Here is an 18,462-nt window from a genome sequence, read left to right as displayed (position 1 = left end):
TAGCACTGCTCATCAGGCCATGCTGAGGCAGCATCCCACATAGCAGAACTAGAAGGACCTGTAACTAGAATATACAACTATGTACTGCGGGGCTTTGGGGAGAAGAAGAAGGAAGAGGAGGGGGAGGGGAGGGGGAGGAGGAGAAATTGGCAACAGATTTTAGCTCAGGGCCAATCTTAAAAAAATAAATCAATAAAGTAAATAAGTGAGCCAGGCTACATTCCATTACAAAGCCCTCTCATTTTATACACTTGAGCCTGAGATTATTGAAACTCATAGAGAAGTTGTGCCACGTTAGGATAAATTTGGAAGCAGATGCTTGCTGCTCTCTCTCCAAATTGTTTCTTGTTCTTTAGACATTTCTGGAGCCCTGGAATGCAGGTAAAGTTTAGTGGGAGGTCTTCCTGGGGATGCTGAGGACAAGGTTTCTCTTTGTTTTTGTGGACTTTCTTTGCCCTTTGGCCAGGTCTACAACAGGGGAGGGTGAACGCCTGGTTTCCTGGAGCCCTTCAGGCAGGAGGCCAGTGATGATCGTCTAGTCAACAAAATGGCCCCTCATACCAGTCAGGACCACTCTTAAGGCATCCTGGCCAGGCTCTTAAAGCCCCCACACAACATTCAACTCTGAACCCAATTTTATTCTTCAAAGTTGCTCTCTCAAGTGTACATCAATGTCAGAGAGTCAGGTTCACAAAATAAGAGTCTGTTTTTATGGCGGAGGCTATTTAAGAAGTAATCAGAATATATATAACATTCTAACATTTCAGAAGAGAACAAATGATCTATCTACAATCTGAATCTTCTATAACCTGTAAATCCATAGCTACCTAATTCTCCATTCAATATTTTAAAGGATTTTCGAGAAGCTTGTAGAAATCTGGTCCCGGTGGAGAGAGTGGTATATGATGTTCTCAGTGAACTGGAGAAGAAGTTTGACAAGAATGTTCTGGATGCCATATTCAGCAAGGTCAACCTGAAGGCCTATCCTGATTTAGTTGAGATTTTAAGAAACTTCCAAAATGGTAACTATAGCTTTCAACAACTTTTGGGGGATTCAAGTCCATTTCGTTTACTGATTCTTTCATTCCCTTTTCATTAATATTTGACAATTATTTTATTGAATGACCACTCTGTGGCAGGCACAGAGAGAATACCATGGTGAAGAAAACACACATAACCTGTGTCTTTGTGGAGCTTACACATAGCCAGGGGGACAAACGTTAAGCCAGTAATCCCACAAATGATTGCTCAGCCAGGACCGGAATTTGGTTCTGCGAAACATAGGATTTCCATGTTTTGGGGAAAAGTATGAACTATGCCCCTTTTGCAGGAAAGGAGGAAGCCCACTCTGATACTTGCAGACATGTTCAAAAATGAAAAGATTTTCTTTGTATTAGAAAATGTCATTCAGTGCAGTCCTGTGCCAACTTACTTTTCCAAACAAAGAATGGAGAAGTCACAAGAAAAGCTGAGCACATACTCATGCAATGGGGAGAGGACAGCATGTGAAAGCTACAAAGTGTGAAAGGAACGGTGGAACTGCAGAATGATGTGGCTGAGAATAGAGCATGGGAGGGAGTATTTGAAAACTAATTCTGGAGAGGCAAGTTGGAGGGAATTTTGAGGGTCTGAGACTCTTGTGCCAAGGAATTTGAAGTTTATTACTTGGGAAATAAAGAGGCAATCAAGGATTTTTAAGCAGAGAAAAAGTGAAAGAAGTCAGTACGAACAATGAGATGTGTTGATTTGTGAAGACCATACATTTATTATGTTTTTCTCATGATTATGAGATATATGGATATCTTGGATGTATCTGTATATATGGATATATGATTATCTCATTTCCACATTATGATATATCCAAGTAAGAGAAATGACAAAGTCAGATACTGGTCACAAATTTCAAGTCAATATTATATTTGTAACCAGGACCTCCTCAGGCCATAGATATGAAGGGAATGGCGGTTAGCTTTACTGCCCACATCTCAGGAACTCTGATTCTCTCCATGGACCGTGAGGATCCCCCTCCCCAGGCCACAGCACCCACATCACATGTGTTAGTTTCCAGAGCTCCCTGAGCTGGGGTGACCCCACATTTGAGTCTTGCCACCGCCCAGGAGCTGCACTGCCTGCTGCCTGGCCCAGTGCAGCTGCTGGCGCCTCCTGAACCCTGCTGTCCACAGGAGCTGAGAGTCAGAGGTCCAAAGCCAAGAAGCTGACAAGAGAGTGATGTGCCCAAACCTTCACTGAAATGTCTGTGCTTGGGAGCCTCCTTACGTTTTCTAGATCTGACCCATACAGTATTTACTCCCCCATGTCCTCCTCCAGACTTTGCCTGGACATGAAGTCAACGTCTTCATGAGAAAAACATCTCTCCTCCCCATAGGTCCTCTCTACCTTCACCCCTTCCCTACTGTTGGATCCCTCAGTGGGTCTTGCCCCCAGGAGGTGTGCCACCATCACCTATCCTTCTTGCCTGGCATCTTTCTATATTTCTTGGGTGTTTTTCCTCATGTCTTAGGAGATTTGCTTTTCCATCTATGTTTGTTGAGTCACTTTGGAATGCAGCTCTCAAGCTGGGGTGCCCTGGGCTGCTTTCCTGCACTTTTCTTGTTACCACTTCCCTGGGTCACTGGTACAACTGTGAGATTCACTTCCTGTTTGTGCCTTTCAGAGTGTCTTTTCTTTGTTTCTCTCACCACCCACTCACCCCGGGAAGCATTTGTTCCTCTTTAATGTCTATCTCTGTAACCAGATCATCTTCCCTGACACAATAGACCAAAGATCCCCTTCCTTTTTTCTTTTTTTCTTTCTTTCTTTCTCTCTCTCTTTCTTCTTTTTCTTTTAAAATCTCCATGCCTAAAAGATGTTGGGGCTTTCATTTTTTCTTATGAAGGTCTATTTCTCTATAAACATTGCCTTTCTCCTGAAGAAATCCCTCTGCTTCTTCCCTATCTCTGCTTGCATGCAGAATTTACAAAACACATTCCACACGTATTACTTATTTTAAATTGTTTTTCACTATTCTCTGATCAATTTGAAGGGGGTTAAGCACTGTTGACAATGTTTCTCGTATCCTTCGTTTTTTAAATCTTGAAAGGTGCATCTCTATGTGGAACAGCTATAGGATTCCAGGAGCAACATCAATTCACAGGCTACATGAGACCCACTGAAGCCCAGGGTTCCCTGAGGGCTGGAAGATTCCCTTTGAACTACCAGAGTCAAAGATGTGTCTGGATGTGTAATTGTGAGATGCAACTCCTGGTCACTGCCTGAGATCTCTAATTGCCTTTTACTTTCTCTTCTCAGTGATACGTGACAACTTTCAATACCAAATTATTGATGAAGAAGAGACAAAGGGGGTGCTCAACTTCCAATTATACCATGAACAAGGTAATGATGACTTGATAGAAACTTGTTTTCTCTTCTGCTAAGAGGAAAGGAGATCAGAGATCAAGAGACTGAGCTCCTGAGTGATAAGTATGTCCTGGGGAAGGGATGCAGAAGGACATGAGGAAGCCAGAGCAGGGGTGTGTTGTATGGGTTCCCAATGAACCAACTGGATGTGAAATCCAAGAATATTGCCAGGCATATATGACAACTAAGAAGATGGAACATGAACCCAACAGGGAAGATCTCAGTGTGACCATGAGCCAGAATTAAGGGGAAGAGCTGACTGCAGTAATTTTGAGTTAGGAATTCAGTGGATCTGGGAAGGAGTAAAGGTTTGGTCCTATGTGACAAGTCCAAGTCCAAAGAGGGAGGCTTTGGTTTGTCAAAAGAAGGGACTGATGTAAATATTACTCACAATAAAAGATAAGAAGAGAATGAGCAGTAATTGTGTGTAGAAGAGAATGTGGAAGGGGTAGTGCTGTGTAGAAAAGAGAGAAAAAGGAAAGTAAATAAGAGACGAGAGAATAGAATCGAGGGCAGTAATAAGACTAACAATAACATAGTAACAACTGCTTTCATGGACCACCAAGCACAACGTCATCACTTCACGTGGATCAGTGTCTTTAATGCTCATATATGAACTATGTCCATTTGTAACCAATAACCACTATTTCTAGCTTTTCAATCATCTTCTCATTCATATTATTACTAATAACTAATTATTACACTACAACACGTAAGACGTTAATCCTGAAAATTATGAATTCCTCCTCAGTTACTATAACCCAGATATCGCTTTACAAGTAGCATCTTACTTAATCTTTGTATCAATTCTATCATAAGGGTTTTGTTATTCCTATTTTTCAGGAGAAGAAACTGAGGTTTGAGGATAGTTAGTGAGTTGTGAAAGGTTACACAACTAGGACTTGGCCTATCTGGGACTCACACCCTCTCTTCCATACCAGCGAAGAGCAAAGATTCTGAGGCCTCCTTGCTGGGTTTCAAGTCTTGGCTCCACCACTTGCTTGCTTGGGCAAGTTACTTAATTTCTGTGTTTTAATCCCCTCATCTACAAATCTATATTCATATCTATATCTAAAATAGGGTTGTTATGAGAATTAAATGATTTAATTTATGTGAAGCACTTACAGTAATTCTGATGGAAAGTAATTGCTGTTTACGACTATTATTATAATGCTATCTGACTCCAATAACTAAACATTTAGTCAATGCTCTAAGTTTTTCAATTTTGCTCCTTAGACACCCACTGAAAAGAAAGTTATTTCCTAGATTAGAGTAGCAGTGAGTGAAACAGTCTTTAAGCTCAAGAAAAGGTCTCCATCCTTAAGCCAAATGGTTTATAATAAATTTATTTACTTGTTAAATATTGACATTTTTTCCTTGGAAATGACCAAGGTAAGAAAAACTATAAGAATACAGCCAGTCTTGTAGAATGCTATCAATGGGTGTCCTTTAATTTGCATTTATAGCTCAGGTGTTCCATATTTTAAAAATGTATTACTACATTTGTATAACATTTGGATCTATTTTAACAATCATACTTATTGTTTTGAATAAAGACAAATTGCTAAAAGTATAAAATGTACGTTAAAAAGTACAAAGTGGGGGGGTCAAGAGGTAGAAACTTCTAGTTATAAAATAAATAAGTTATAGGCATGTAATGTACAGTATGGTGACTGTAGTTAATAATACTGTGTTAGGTATTGGAAAGTTGCTAAGAGAGTAAATCTTAACAGTTCTCATTACAAGAAAAAAATGTTTAACTATGTATGATGGATATTAACCAGACTTGTGATCATTTCACAATGTATACAAATATCAAGTCATTATGTTGTACGCCTGAAACTAATATAATGTTACGTATCAATTATACGTCAATAAAAAAAGTACAAAAGTGGGAGCCGACCCTGTGGCCCAGTCGTTAAAGTTCCGCACATTCCACTTCAGGGGCCTGGGTTCACGGGTTCAGATCCTGGGCACAGACCTACTCTGCTCATTGGCCATGCTGTGGAGGCATCCTACATACAAAAAATAGAGGAAGATTGGCACAGATGTTAGCTCAGAGCTAATCTTCCTCACACACACACAAAATGTACAGAGGCTATAAAAAATATATTTGGAGATTGATCTACTATTGAGGGTAGTGAGAATGAGAATGGGGTGGTGGAAGGATTAATAACAGTTATTAGTAAAAAGTAAAAGAAGGTCATCATGAAGGGAAGGGGAAGAAATTCTACAACCTTTCTAATGTGATCTAGACGACAGCCTACCTAGAGATAGAATCGCAGCGCATCTCAGTGATGGACAGCAGAAGAGTATAAGGGAAGAAGATTCATTTTGTGACCCACATGGTACAATAAAAACCCAGAAAATGACAAACGAATGTGCCCAAGAATCTGAACAAGCAGGTAAGGTTGACTGACAGTCCAGCATTTGCCTGGATGACTTTGAGTGACTGTAGCACATTCAGAGAGAAAAGGGCTGTGTCATGTGTTCGTAGTTCAGAAAGGAGGCCCCAGGAAGCCAGGAATAAGGGCAGAGGAGTAGACCAGAGCTTGAGGCAAGGAGACATTTATTTACCAAGAAAAAGTGTCTGGGTTCCATGGCAAAGGGGAAATGGGAAAAAAAACACAAATAGAGAGGGTAGGACACTGGAATAGCATAGGTATAGAGAGAGCCAGAAGGGAAAAACTAGACTGAAAAAGGCGAAAGAGATGGAAGGGAAAGGCAGAAACACAAGGTGACAAGAGTAGCCAAGGAGAGAGACGCCCTCAGAATCAAGGATGCACAAATATTTTGTAGGGTAGAGGCAGCAACGGGGCCAAGACAAGAAGTAGAAATGTGAGAAAGGAGAGAAATAGAATGAGTTCTGGAAAGACCTGAAAATAGGCAGAGAAAACATGGAAAAAACAAACTTCCACTCCTACTTCACACCATCCACAAAAAATAATTCGAGTTGGATCACAAAGCTAAAAGTTAAGGCTAAAACTGTAAAGCTTCTAGAAGAAAACACACGAATGTATCTTTGCAAATTGATGGTAGGCAAAAATTTGTTACATAGGACACAAAAAGCATGAATTATAAAAGAAAAACTTAGTAAGTTGGACTTCATCAAAATTGAAAACTTCTGCTTATCCAAAGATACCATTAAGAATAAGAAAAGGTGGAGGAAGGGCGGAGCAAAATGGCGGGGTGAGCTGACCCCGGATTCTCTCCCCTCCAAAATACAACAAAAGATTGGAAGAACTGAATTTCAGAGAATAAACATAATGCCAACTCGTTAGAGACCTACAATACCAAGAAGGTGGAGATCATAAACCTAGCTTTACACCTTCGGAGGCGCTGGAACGGTGGGAGAGAACATTGCTCCCTCCCCTAGAGTCTGCGATCGCTGCGGCGCCGGTCGGGAAGGAGCGGGGGAGGGGCCGCGCGACCGGGGGATCATCCAGGACTCCTGCCGCTGATTCAGTGGAGACCCGCTGACGGGGGCGGGGGGGAAAGCTTCCGTCCGCGGGGACCCCATAAATCAAGGGCCTTGGGAGACCAGAGAACAGAACTGATCTGAACCCAGACCGGCACGTGTGAGTAACAGCCCCTCCCCCCACGGCAAAGCCAGTGGGCGCAGCCATCTTGCCCCAAGGCGGAGAGCTAACACGCCGCTCTCGACCCCATCTAGTGGCGACAGGCTGTAACTGCAACTGAATTCTACCACCATGAGAAAAAACCGCTCCTCTACCATCCAGCAATTTATAAAAGCCCCAGACCAGAAGGAAAACAATAAAAACACAGAATTAAGTCCTGAGGACTTGGAATTAGGTAAACTAAGTGATAATGAATTCAGAGCAGCTATAATCAAAAAACTCAATGAGGTAGAGAGAAAGATAGAGAAACAAGCCGAGTTCTGGAGTTACTTCACAAAAGAGATTGAAATCATAAAGAAGAATCAAACAGAATTACTTGAGATGAAAAACACAATGGACCAGTTAAAACAGAATACGGATTCCCTGAATGCCTGTGTAGACAACCTAGAGGAGCAAATCAGCATAATCGAGGACAGACAGGCTGAATGGTGCCAGACAGAGGAAGAAAGAGAACTAAGAATTAAAAAAAATGAGGAAAATCTCCGAGAGATAATGGATTCAATGAGGAGTAAGAACATAAGGATCATAGGAATTCCCGAGAATATGGAAAAGGAAAATGGAGCAGAAAGTGTGCTTAACGAAATTATTGAAGAGAACTTCCCAAATCTAGGGATCAACGGAGAAATGTGTGTAGAGGAGGGTTTTAGATCTCCTAGATTTGTCAATGTAAAAAGACCCACCGCAAGGCACATAATAGTAAAGTTGGCAAATAGGAATGATAAGGAAAGAATACTCAGGGAAGTAAGGAAAAAAAAGAGAATAACCTATAAAGGAGCCCCTATCAGACTGTCAGCGGATTTCTCTACAGAAACCCTACAAGCTAGGAGAGAATGGAGTGATATATTCAAAGCTTTAAAGGATAAAAACCTTCAGCCAAGAATACTCTATCCAGCAAGAATTTCCTTCAGATATGAGGGAGAAATTAAATCTTTTCCAGACAAACAAAAGTTAAGGGAATTTGTAACTAAAAGCCCTCCATTACAAGAAATCCTCAAGAAGGCTCTCATACTTGATAAAAGAAAAAAGGGAGAAAGGGGACACAATCCACAGACTAGGGAGACCGATGGATAGAACCAGAACAGGATAGCAAATATTCAACTATAGCATTAGGGTAAAGGTAAGGAAACTACCAAAACAAGGACGATCTTAGCACTCTAACTACAAATGAATAAGACGAATTGGAATAAAAAGTGAAAATAATTATTTAGGAGGGGAAGAGCAAAGGGTCTAAATCAGTATTGGTTGAGTAAGTAAGAGACCACCAGAGAATAGACTATATTATACACGAGATTCTAAATACAAACTTCAAGGTAGACACTAAAATAAAGTACAGAACAGAGTCACAAATCATAGATAAGGAAAAATCTAAGAAACCCAGCATAAGAAATTGCAGTATTAAATGGATAGTCTAAAGCACACAGGAAAAGAAACACAGGAAAACAAGATAATGAGCGACAGATTGACAGCATTAAGTCCACATGCATCAATAATCACTCTCAATGTGAATGGATTGAACTCTCCAATAAAAAGACACAGAGTGGCAAAAATGGATTAAAGATCAAGATCCAACAATTTGTTGCCTCCAGGAAACACACCTCAGCCCCAAGGACAAACACAGACTCAGGGTGAAGGGGTGGAGGACGATACTTCAAGCAAATAGCAAGGAAAAAAAGGCAGGTGTTGCAATTCTCATATCAGACCAAGTGGATTTCAAAATAAGACAGGTAAAGAGAGACACAGAGGGACAATATATAATGGTCAAAGGGACACTTCATCAAGAAGAAATAACGCTTATAAATATCTATGCACCCAACACAGGAGCACCAAGATTCATAAAGCAACTATTAACAGACCTAAAGGAAGATGTTAAAAACAACGCAATAATAGTAGGGGACCTCAAAACCCCACTCACATCAATGGACAGATCATCCAGACAGAAAATCAACAAGGAAATAGTGGAGCTGAATGAAAAACTAAAACAATTGGACTTAATAGACATATATAGATCACTCCACCCTGAAGGAGCTGAATACACATTCTTCTCAAGTGCACATGGAACATTCTCTAGGATAGACCATATGTTGGGAAACAAGGCAAGCCTCTACAAATTTAAAAAAATTGAAATAATAACAAGCATCTTCTCAGATCATAGTGCTATAAGGCTAGAAATTAATTACAAGAAAAAAGTTGAGAAAGGCAGAAAGATGTGGAGACTAAACAACACACTACTGAACAAGCAATGGATCACTGAAGAAATTAAAGAAGAAATAAAAAAATACCTGGAAACAAATGAAAATGATAGCATGCCATACCAACTCATATGGGATACAGCAAAAGCTGTATTAAGAGGAAAATTCATCGCAATACAGGCACATCTTAACAAACAAGAAAAATCCCAAATAAGCAACCTTAAAGCACATCTAACCGAACTAGAGGAAAAAGAACAAATGAAGCCCAAAGTCAGCAGAAGGAGAGAAATAATAAAAATCAGAGCAGAAATAAATACTATTGAAACGAAAAAGGCAGTAGAAAGGATCAATGAGACAAAGAGATGGTTTTTTGAGAAGATAAATAAAATTGACAAACCACTAGCCAGACTTACAAAGAAAAAAAGGGAGAAAGCTCAAATAAACAAAATCAGAAATGAGCGAGGAGAAATAACAACAGACTCTGCAGAAATACAACAGATTATAAGAGAATACTACAAAAAACTATATGCCAACAGAATGGATAACCTAGAGGAAATGGATAAATTCTTGGACTCCTACAGTCTCCCAAAGCTCACTCAAGAAGAGGCAGACAATTTGAACAGACCAATCACAAGGAAAGAGATTGAAACAGCAATCAAAAAGATCCCAAAGACTAAAACCCCAGGACCAGATGGCTTTCCTGGGTAATTCTACCAAACTTTCAGAGAGGATTTAATACCCATCCTTTTCAAGCTATTCCAAAAAATTAGGGAAGATGGAACACTTCCTAACACATTCTATGAGGCCAACATCACACTGATACCAAAACCTGACAAGGACACCACGAAAAAAGAGAACTACAGGCCAAGATCACTGATGAACATAGATGCAAAAATTCTAAACAAAATTTTGGCAACCAGAATTCAGCAATTCATCAAAAGAATCATACATCAGGATCAGCTGGGATTCATACCAGGGACACAGGGATAGTTCAACATCCACAAATCAATCAACGTTATACACCACATCAACAAACTGAGGAATAAAAACCACATGATCATCTCAATAGATGTAGAGAAGGCATTTGACAAGATCCAACAGCCATTTATGATAAAAACTCTGAACAAAATGGGCATAGAAGGAAACTACCTCAACATAATAAAGGCCATATACGACAAACCCATAGCCAACATCATACTCAATGGGCAAAAACTGAACCCCATCCCCCTGAAAACAGGAATGAGACAAGGATGCCCTCTATCACCACTCTTATTTAACATAGTATTTAACATAGTACTGGAGGTCCTGGCCAGAGCAGTCAGGCAAGAAAAAGGAATAAAAGGAATCCAAATAGGGAGGGAAGAAGTGAAACTCTCGCTGTTTGCAGATGCCATGATCTTATATATAGAAAACCCCAAAGAATCCATTGGAAAACTGTTACAAGTAATCAACAACTACAGCAAAGTTGCAGGGTATAAAATCAATTTGCATAAATCAGTAGCATTTCTATACTCCAGTAATGAACCAACAGAAAAAGAACTCAAGAATACAATACCATTCACAATCACAACAAAAAGAATAAAATACCTTGGGGTAAATTTAACTAAGGAAGTGAAGGACCTATATAATGAAAATTACAAGGCCTTTCTGAGAGAACTGGATGACGACATAAGGAGATGGAAAGACATTCCATGTACATGGATTGGAAGAATAAACATAGTTAAAATGTCCATTCTACCTAAAGCAATCTACAGATTCAACGCCATCCCAATCAGAATCCCAATGACATTCTTTACAGAATTAGAACAAAGAATCCTAAAATTCATATGGGGCAACAAAAGACCCCGAATTTCTAAAGCAATCCTGAGAAAAAAGAACAAAACGGGAGGCATCACAATCCCTGACTTCAAAACATACTACAAAGCTACAGTAATCAAAACAGCATGGTACTGGTACAAAAACAGGTGGACAGATCAATGGGACAGAATTGAAAGCCCAGAAATAAAACCACACATCTATGGACAGCTTATCTTTGACAAAGGAGCTGAGGGCATAAAATGGAGAAAAGAAAGTCTTTTCAACAAATGGTGCTGGGAAAACTGGAAAGCCACATGTAAAAGAATGAAAATTGACCATTCTTTTTCACCATTCACCAAAATAAACTCAAAATGGATCAAAGACCTAAAGGTGAGACCTGAAACCATAAGGCTTCTGGAAGAAAACATAGGCAGTACACTCTTTGACATCAGTATTAAAAGGATCTTTTCAGACACCATGCCTTCTTAGAGAAGGGAAACAATAGAAAGAATAAACAAATGGGACCTCATCAGATTAAAGAGCTTCTTCAAGGCAAATGAAAACAGGATTGAAACAAAAAAACAACCCACTAACTGGGAAAAAATATTTGCAAGTCATATATCTGACAAAGGCTTAATATCCTTAATATATAAAGAACTCTCGCAACTCAACCACAAAACATCAAACAACCCAATCAAAAAATGGGCTGGAGACATGAACAGACATTTCTCCAAAGAAGATATACTGATGGCCAATAGGCACATGAAAAGATGCTCATCATCGCTGATCATCAGGGAAATGCAAATCAAAACTACACTAAGATATCACCTTACACCCGTTAGAATGACAAAAATATCTAAAACTAATAGCAACAAATGTTGGAGAGGTTGCGGAGAAAAAGGAACCCTCATACACTGCTGGTGGGAATGCCAACTGGTGCAGCCACTATGGAAAACAGTATGGAGATTCCTCAAAAAACTAAAAATAGAACTACCATACGATCCAGCCATCCCACTACTGGGTATTTATCCAAAGAGCCTGAAGTCAGCAATCCCAAAAGTCCTATGCACCCCAATGTTTATTGCAGCACTGTTTACAATAGCCAAGACGTGGAAGCAACCTAAGTGCCCAGCAACAGACGAATGGATAAAGAAGATGTGGTACATATATACAATGGAATACTACTCAGCTGCAAAACAGAACAAAATCATTCCATTTGCAATAACATGGATGGACCTTGAGAGAATTATGTTAAGTGAAATAAGCCAGCGAGAGAAAGATAATCTGTGTATGACTCCACTCATATGAGGAATTTAAAACTATGGACCAAGAACAGTTTAGTGGATACCAGGGGAAAGGTGGGGTGGGGGGTGGGCACAAAGGGTGAAGTGGTGCACCTGCAACATGACTGACAAACATTAATGTACAATTGAAATTTCACAAGATTGTAACCTATCAATAACTCAATAAAAAAAAAATAAGCATAAAAAAAAAGAACAAGAAAAGGCAAGTCATAGACTGGGAGAAAATATTTGCACTGCACGTATCTGAAAAGGGATTGTACCCAGAATATATAAAGAAATCCTACAAATAAATAATAAAAAGACACACCATCAATTCAAAAAAAGCTCAAAAGACTTAACAGACACTTCACTGCAGAAGACATAAAATGGCCAATAAGAACATAAAGTGTAGGATGTCATTAATTATCAGGGAAATGCAAATTAAAACCACAGTGAGCTACCATTCATCCACTAGAATTGCTAAAATTAGAAAGACTGACAATGCCAAATATTGGGGAGAATATGAAGCAATTAGAACTCCCATATATAGGTTGCTGGTAGGAATAGAAAGTGATATGACCACTTTGGAAAACCGATAGTCTCTTATAAAGTTAAATCTAACCCATAACTCAGCAGTTCCACTCCTAGGTATCTACTCATGAGAAGTGAAAACATACCTTCACACAAAGATTTATACAAAAAAATTTATAGTAGCATTATTCCGAATAGCTAAAATCTAGAACAAATCTAAATGCCCAGCAACAGGAGAGTAAATAAACAAACTATGATATATATAGACTTGAATACTATTCATCAATATAAAGGAATGAACTACTGATAGATGTAAGGACATGGATGAATCCCAAAAACATTGTGTTGAGCAAGAGAAGCCAGTCACAAAAGTACATGCTGTGTGATCCTATTTGTATGAGCGTCAGTACAGACAAGTACAGTACCAGAAAGAAAGGACTTAATGATGATGGAAATCAAAACAGTGCTTGCTGATAGCTTAAAATCATCACAAGAGAACTTTCTGGTATGGTGGAAAAGTTCCAACTCTTAACTGTGATCTTGGTTACACAGCTATCTGGCACTTAGGATGTGTGCATCTCAATGAAAAAGGTGAACAAGGCTCTGTTGGGGCTCAGGTGGGGGTCCTTGGAGCTTGAACATCAGAGTTCAGCTTGAGTACACAGAGGTCTTTTCTCTGGTCACTATCTGAGTTCTGTCATCTTCTTGTCCCTCCAGTGTCCTGTGAACACTTACCTCTCCCAATGGATAATGTTAGAGGATTAGAAGATAGACCAAGCTTATTGCCATGTGATATACAAGGTAACTATCATTTAATTTATCAATTCCATATTAAATCTTTGTTTCCTTGTCTTGATGGAAACAAAGCCTACATTCTATCTCCTATCCTAGACCTCTGGTAGCCCCCATTTCTACCTGTTCTTACCTGCCCACAGATGTGAGAGAGACAATGAGAAAAGGAATCTGAGCTCCTGAGTGATAGAGTATCCACTGATGGAGAATATAAAAGAGAAAACGGAAAAGATAGACAGGAGTAGATGACAAATTACATGAATGGATCCAGTTTTCATAAAATCCTATCTCCTAAGTTGGCATGGGGGATAATTTTCAATTAATTTCGCATAACAATTAAGAGGAACTTGGAAATAACATGTTATGTCAGGTTCATGTGGGAGACCTTCGTTACAGAGCTGGCCAGTTGAAGGTCCCTGGTACTACAGTCAACATCCAACAGGAAAGTTTTGGAGACGATGAGAGGGGGGAACCTGGAGGATGAAATCACAGTGAGAGACAAAATTTGAAATAGTATAGGCATTCAGAAGGGAAGGTAAAGTGTGAGAAACAGAGAAGGCGGGGCAGGAAGTGTAAGTCACAGCAGAGAAGAAATAAACTGAAAAACCTTTCAAGGATCAGAGATAAAAACTGAGAGAAAATAGATAGAAAGAGAAAGATGGAGAGGAAAATAAATACTGAGAAATGGGCAAAGTCAGGGAGAGGTACAAAGGCAACTATGTAGAGAAAGTTAAAGGAGAATGGATGGAAAATAGGTTGAGAGTAAAGAAGCTAAAAGGGAGAGAGGAACAGACTGGGGCATTGTAGGTTTGAGGTAAGAGCACTGGATATAAGCAGCTTTTGGCACAGGCATTGACAATGTTAGCTGTGAGTTTTCAGATTAAACTGTCCCTTATCATCCAAGTGGCACTTGCAAAATGCTCAGATTTCAATAGGCTCTCCTTGAATATTCCCATGATTCCCAAGACCATATCTCCACCCTAGATTATCTTCAGAGTCCATTTATCCATGAACCTGAAGACCATGGGTCTGATAGATATCTACACTTGAATCCTTTCAAGAACCTTAAACTCGGCACTTCCAGAACTGAAAGCAGCATCTTCATTGCTCAAGCTGGATCTAACCTCTCCTCATTCTTTCCCTCAGTGATAGATCACTATTGACCCATGGTTTTTCAAGTTGGAAACCTAGGAGTCATCTATGACTCATCTTGCCCTCAAATATATGCCAGTTACTCATGGTACATAGTCATTTCTCCTTCAGAATATCTCCCACCTGTCAATCTGTCACATCCCCAGGGCCAAATCTCCTATCCAGCTCTCTGTCACTATGACGGTTCTCGGAGCAACAGCCTTCTGCTCAGCTACTCCCTCTAATCTTGCTCCCATCAACTACATTGTTTGCATTTCAACTAGATGAGGCATCCGAAAAGAAAATTAGACTGTATTACTTTCCTACTTAGCTGCTGCTTCTTTTTTTTTTTGAGGAAGATTAGCCCTGAGCTAACATATGCTGCCAGTCTTCCTCTTTTTGCTGAGGAAGACTGGCCCTGAGCTAACATCCGTGCCCATCTTCCTCTACTTTATATGTGGGATGCCTACCACAGCATGGCATGCCAAGCGGTGCCATGTCCGCACCCAGGATCCGAACTGGCGAACCCCAGGCCGCCGAAGTGAAACGGGCACACTTAACTGCTGTGCCATCGGGCCGGCCCCCTACTTAGCTTCTTACTACACTCAGGATTAAATAAATATTTCTTTTAGAGGCATCCACTGTCATCCACAATACACCACCTATCTATTTCCCAGCCTCATCACCTGCCTCCTACACTATTACTTCAAGATAGAATAAACTTTCTTTCCCAATAATTTTAATTGTTAAATCTCTCTTTCATATCTGAGCCTTTTCATATACTTTCTGCCTAATTCAGAACTGTCTCTATGTTCCACTACTCTCCACTTACCCTTCTCCGATTTGGTTAAGCCCTCTTTAAAAGATACTGTCTCAGGAAGGCCTTTCTTTAGAAAAAGCTAGAAAGGACCAATTGATAGACAAAGAATAGGAAAGAAAGAGCAGCATTAGAGAAAGCAAGAGAAAAAGTTGTGGGAACTGATAAGAAGAGAGAAGCACACCAAGAGAAAGAGAAGCTCCAAGAGACACCAGCACAAAGAAACAGAGGCAGAGACGGCTCAAATGTACAGAATCAAATGGAAAGGGAAAAAGGAGAAAGAGAACAAGGTGTAAGAAAAGGAAGATTCCCCATGATGGATGAATTATTCTCAGCCTGTAGTGAAGGCTGTTGAAGCAAAGTTAACTTTCAGATGAGGTTGTTTTGAGGAGTGGGGCATTCCAGTTTCTCAGGCTTTCTTTGTTTTCTTACTATTTTCTATCTGTGCTTCCTTCTTGGTCATAAATTGAGATATCTGAGGGATTTCATTCCTTTCAGTAGAGGACAGAAAGGGCTGTTATGAAATCTGTGATAGAGAAGAGCCTCAGGAAGCCTTGAGCTCCCTACCGAGACATGGTCCAGGTAAGGAAGTGAGGATGGCCAGCCCTGGGCTGCAGGGTGTCAGGTGGCTAAATTCAGAGCTGATGTTTCCTATGTTTTACTCCACTCATCCTCCACATTCAAAGGAACCAACGTGTCCTGTAATCCATGAGTCACATAAATGTTCCTAAGTGCATACTCCAGTAGAAATATGCTAAAGAAAGGTGATGTCTTTCATACCTATTAATCTCAAAGACTTGAATTTATACCTACCCTACTTTATTTCCTCTAGAGAATGAAAACTGTTTCATTCTTTTTTTTAAAAAAAAAATAATGTTATTATTTTGTGCCTAACTTTGGAAAGCCCCAAAAGAAACATGGTCCTGGAGATCAGCTGCTCTGAAATCTAGATTCGAATTTTTATCAAATGTTTTTCATTACGTTACTGTTATTGTTCAAAGAAAATTCAAAGAAAAGAATTTTGGCAAACAAGATGTCATTTTATCTCTACAAACTTATGAATTCAGATGGATAAACTGTTGCTTTTTCCTATTTTATAAAGAAATAGAAGCACTGAAATGTATAAGGGTCTTTGACTAGGTCAAATTAGCCAAGCAAGTGGATCGAGCAGCATTCTTGATGACTCACTGCGATGATGGCCATGAGGGGCTGGCAGAGGGTTAGGGCCAGGGACACCTGGGCGGAATTCACACAGGAGACCCCAGGAAGTCTACACCCAGGGGAGTGGATCAGGGCTCAGTGTAAGGAGATTCTCATCCAGCAAATATATTTTGGTGGCAGGAGCAGGGGAAAGCACAAAGAGATGGTAGGATTGAGACTTGCCATGTGGGATGCAAGAGATCTAGAAAAGAGATAGAAAGAAAAACTGAGCCACAAGTAGGAAAAGTGATAAAGAGCATGGAAGACCAATGAAGAAGAAAAGGACAGAGAGGGAAGCCAGAGAGTCAGAGAGACATACGATCTTTCAGCATAGAAGCAATAGTGTTTGGGGTCAGAAAAGGAGAAAGGATGTGACTGAGGAAGAACAAGAAGGAAAAGAGGCAGAGCCCGGCTCTGGTGAATCTTAGGTGAAGTCCTTGGAGCAACTGTATCTTTTTCCCAAGGAGAAGCTCACCCAAGTGCTGAACACCAGAACTCAGCATGAGCACCCTGAGGTCTGTTTCCTCACCACCATGTCTGGTTGGTCATTTCCATGTTTCTCTTTAGTTTACTGGGAGCACAAAGCTCTCCAAAGCACTAATGGAAGTGATGCTGAAGAGATACCCAAACTGCTACCAGGTGATGGGGAAGGTAATTATGATTTAAATGATGAGTTACCTCATTAAATTTGTTTGCCTGTCTGTATGCAAAGGACATTTCCCTTCCTTCCTCCCAACATAAGCACACACTTTTTCTCAGCTTCCAGTTACTTTTCCCAAGTGTGTGGGAGGCAAGGGGGAAAAAGAGGGCTAAGCACCTTAATGGAGGAGCTCCTCCATGGAGAATTTAAGGGCACAGAAGATAAAATGTATATTGGGGTACCAAATGGAGTTGCCTAAGGGGGCCCAATTTTGTCTAAATGTGCATGGAACCTAAATACTACCAAGTTGGGATTTGCGAAGAGAGAGAGAATTTTAAACTTGCTTCCCAGGGATTCCATAGGAATAATGAAATACTATGTACATGAAAGACAAAAAGGAAGTGAGTTAAAAGAATGGAGCAAAGAGGTAAAGAACATCATGGAGGAAGAAGACGACAGAAGTACAAAGACATGGTAGAAGTCAGGGAGAGAATGTCACAGTCAAAGAGATTCCCGAATAGCTTCATGGTACAGAAGCAGAAATGCGTGGAAACAGGCTTAGAGGGAGGGAAAAAACAGAAGGAGAGAGAAGGAGGAGGGGAAAGGGCCTAGCAAGGTGCTGAATGGGGCAGAGCAAAGCTCGGTTGATGCAAACCTACTTTTATTCCCCAGGAGCAGTTCTCCTGCACTCTGAACATCAGAGCTCGGCTGTACTCTGAATATTGACCACATCCAGGTAGACTCTAGGTCATTCTCAATTGTCCCTCATGTTCCTGTTTCTCTCTTCAGTGTCCTGTGAACTTGTAAATCTACAAATGGATGAAGGAGAAGAATCAGAAGAAATGCCCAGTTTAGTACCTTATGATGGAGAAGGTAATTAGGATTTAAATGATAGATTATCTAATTAAAGCTTTATTTTTCTATCAATACAGAGAAACACCTATTCTTCCATCTCCCTTCCTGTTGCCCCACCCACCACCCACCCATCCATCCATCTGTACACCCATCCATCAGTCCATCCAACCAC

The 18,462-nt window shown here is 40.2% G+C and overlaps 1 protein-coding gene across 12 annotated transcripts in view; it reads left to right on the top strand.

The window, feature by feature from the left end:
* LOC124228780 (nuclear body protein SP140-like) overlaps positions 1-18,462 on the top strand; it is a 70,266-nt gene that overhangs the window by 18,939 nt on the left and 32,865 nt on the right. For 9 of the 12 annotated variants that reach the window (XM_046643612.1, XM_046643618.1, XM_046643615.1 and 6 more), the window contains 5 exons: positions 854-1,022; positions 3,310-3,393; positions 5,673-5,822; positions 13,573-13,656; positions 18,225-18,308. In XM_046643612.1, the coding sequence (XP_046499568.1) occupies positions 854-1,022; positions 3,310-3,393; positions 5,673-5,822; positions 13,573-13,656; positions 18,225-18,308 (571 nt within the window). The remainder of the gene's footprint in view (positions 1-853; positions 1,023-3,309; positions 3,394-5,672; positions 5,823-13,572; positions 13,657-18,224; positions 18,309-18,462) is intronic. The other 3 variants (XM_046643623.1, XM_046643622.1, XM_046643621.1) reach the window with 2 other exon arrangements.

This window comes from Equus quagga, chromosome 17 (genome assembly GCF_021613505.1).
Source record: "Equus quagga isolate Etosha38 chromosome 17, UCLA_HA_Equagga_1.0, whole genome shotgun sequence".
In the NCBI taxonomy this organism is placed as follows: domain Eukaryota; kingdom Metazoa; phylum Chordata; class Mammalia; order Perissodactyla; family Equidae; genus Equus; species Equus quagga.
The sequence above is the reverse complement of the archived record's forward strand: the minus strand, read 5'-3'. Positions and strand labels throughout refer to the sequence as shown.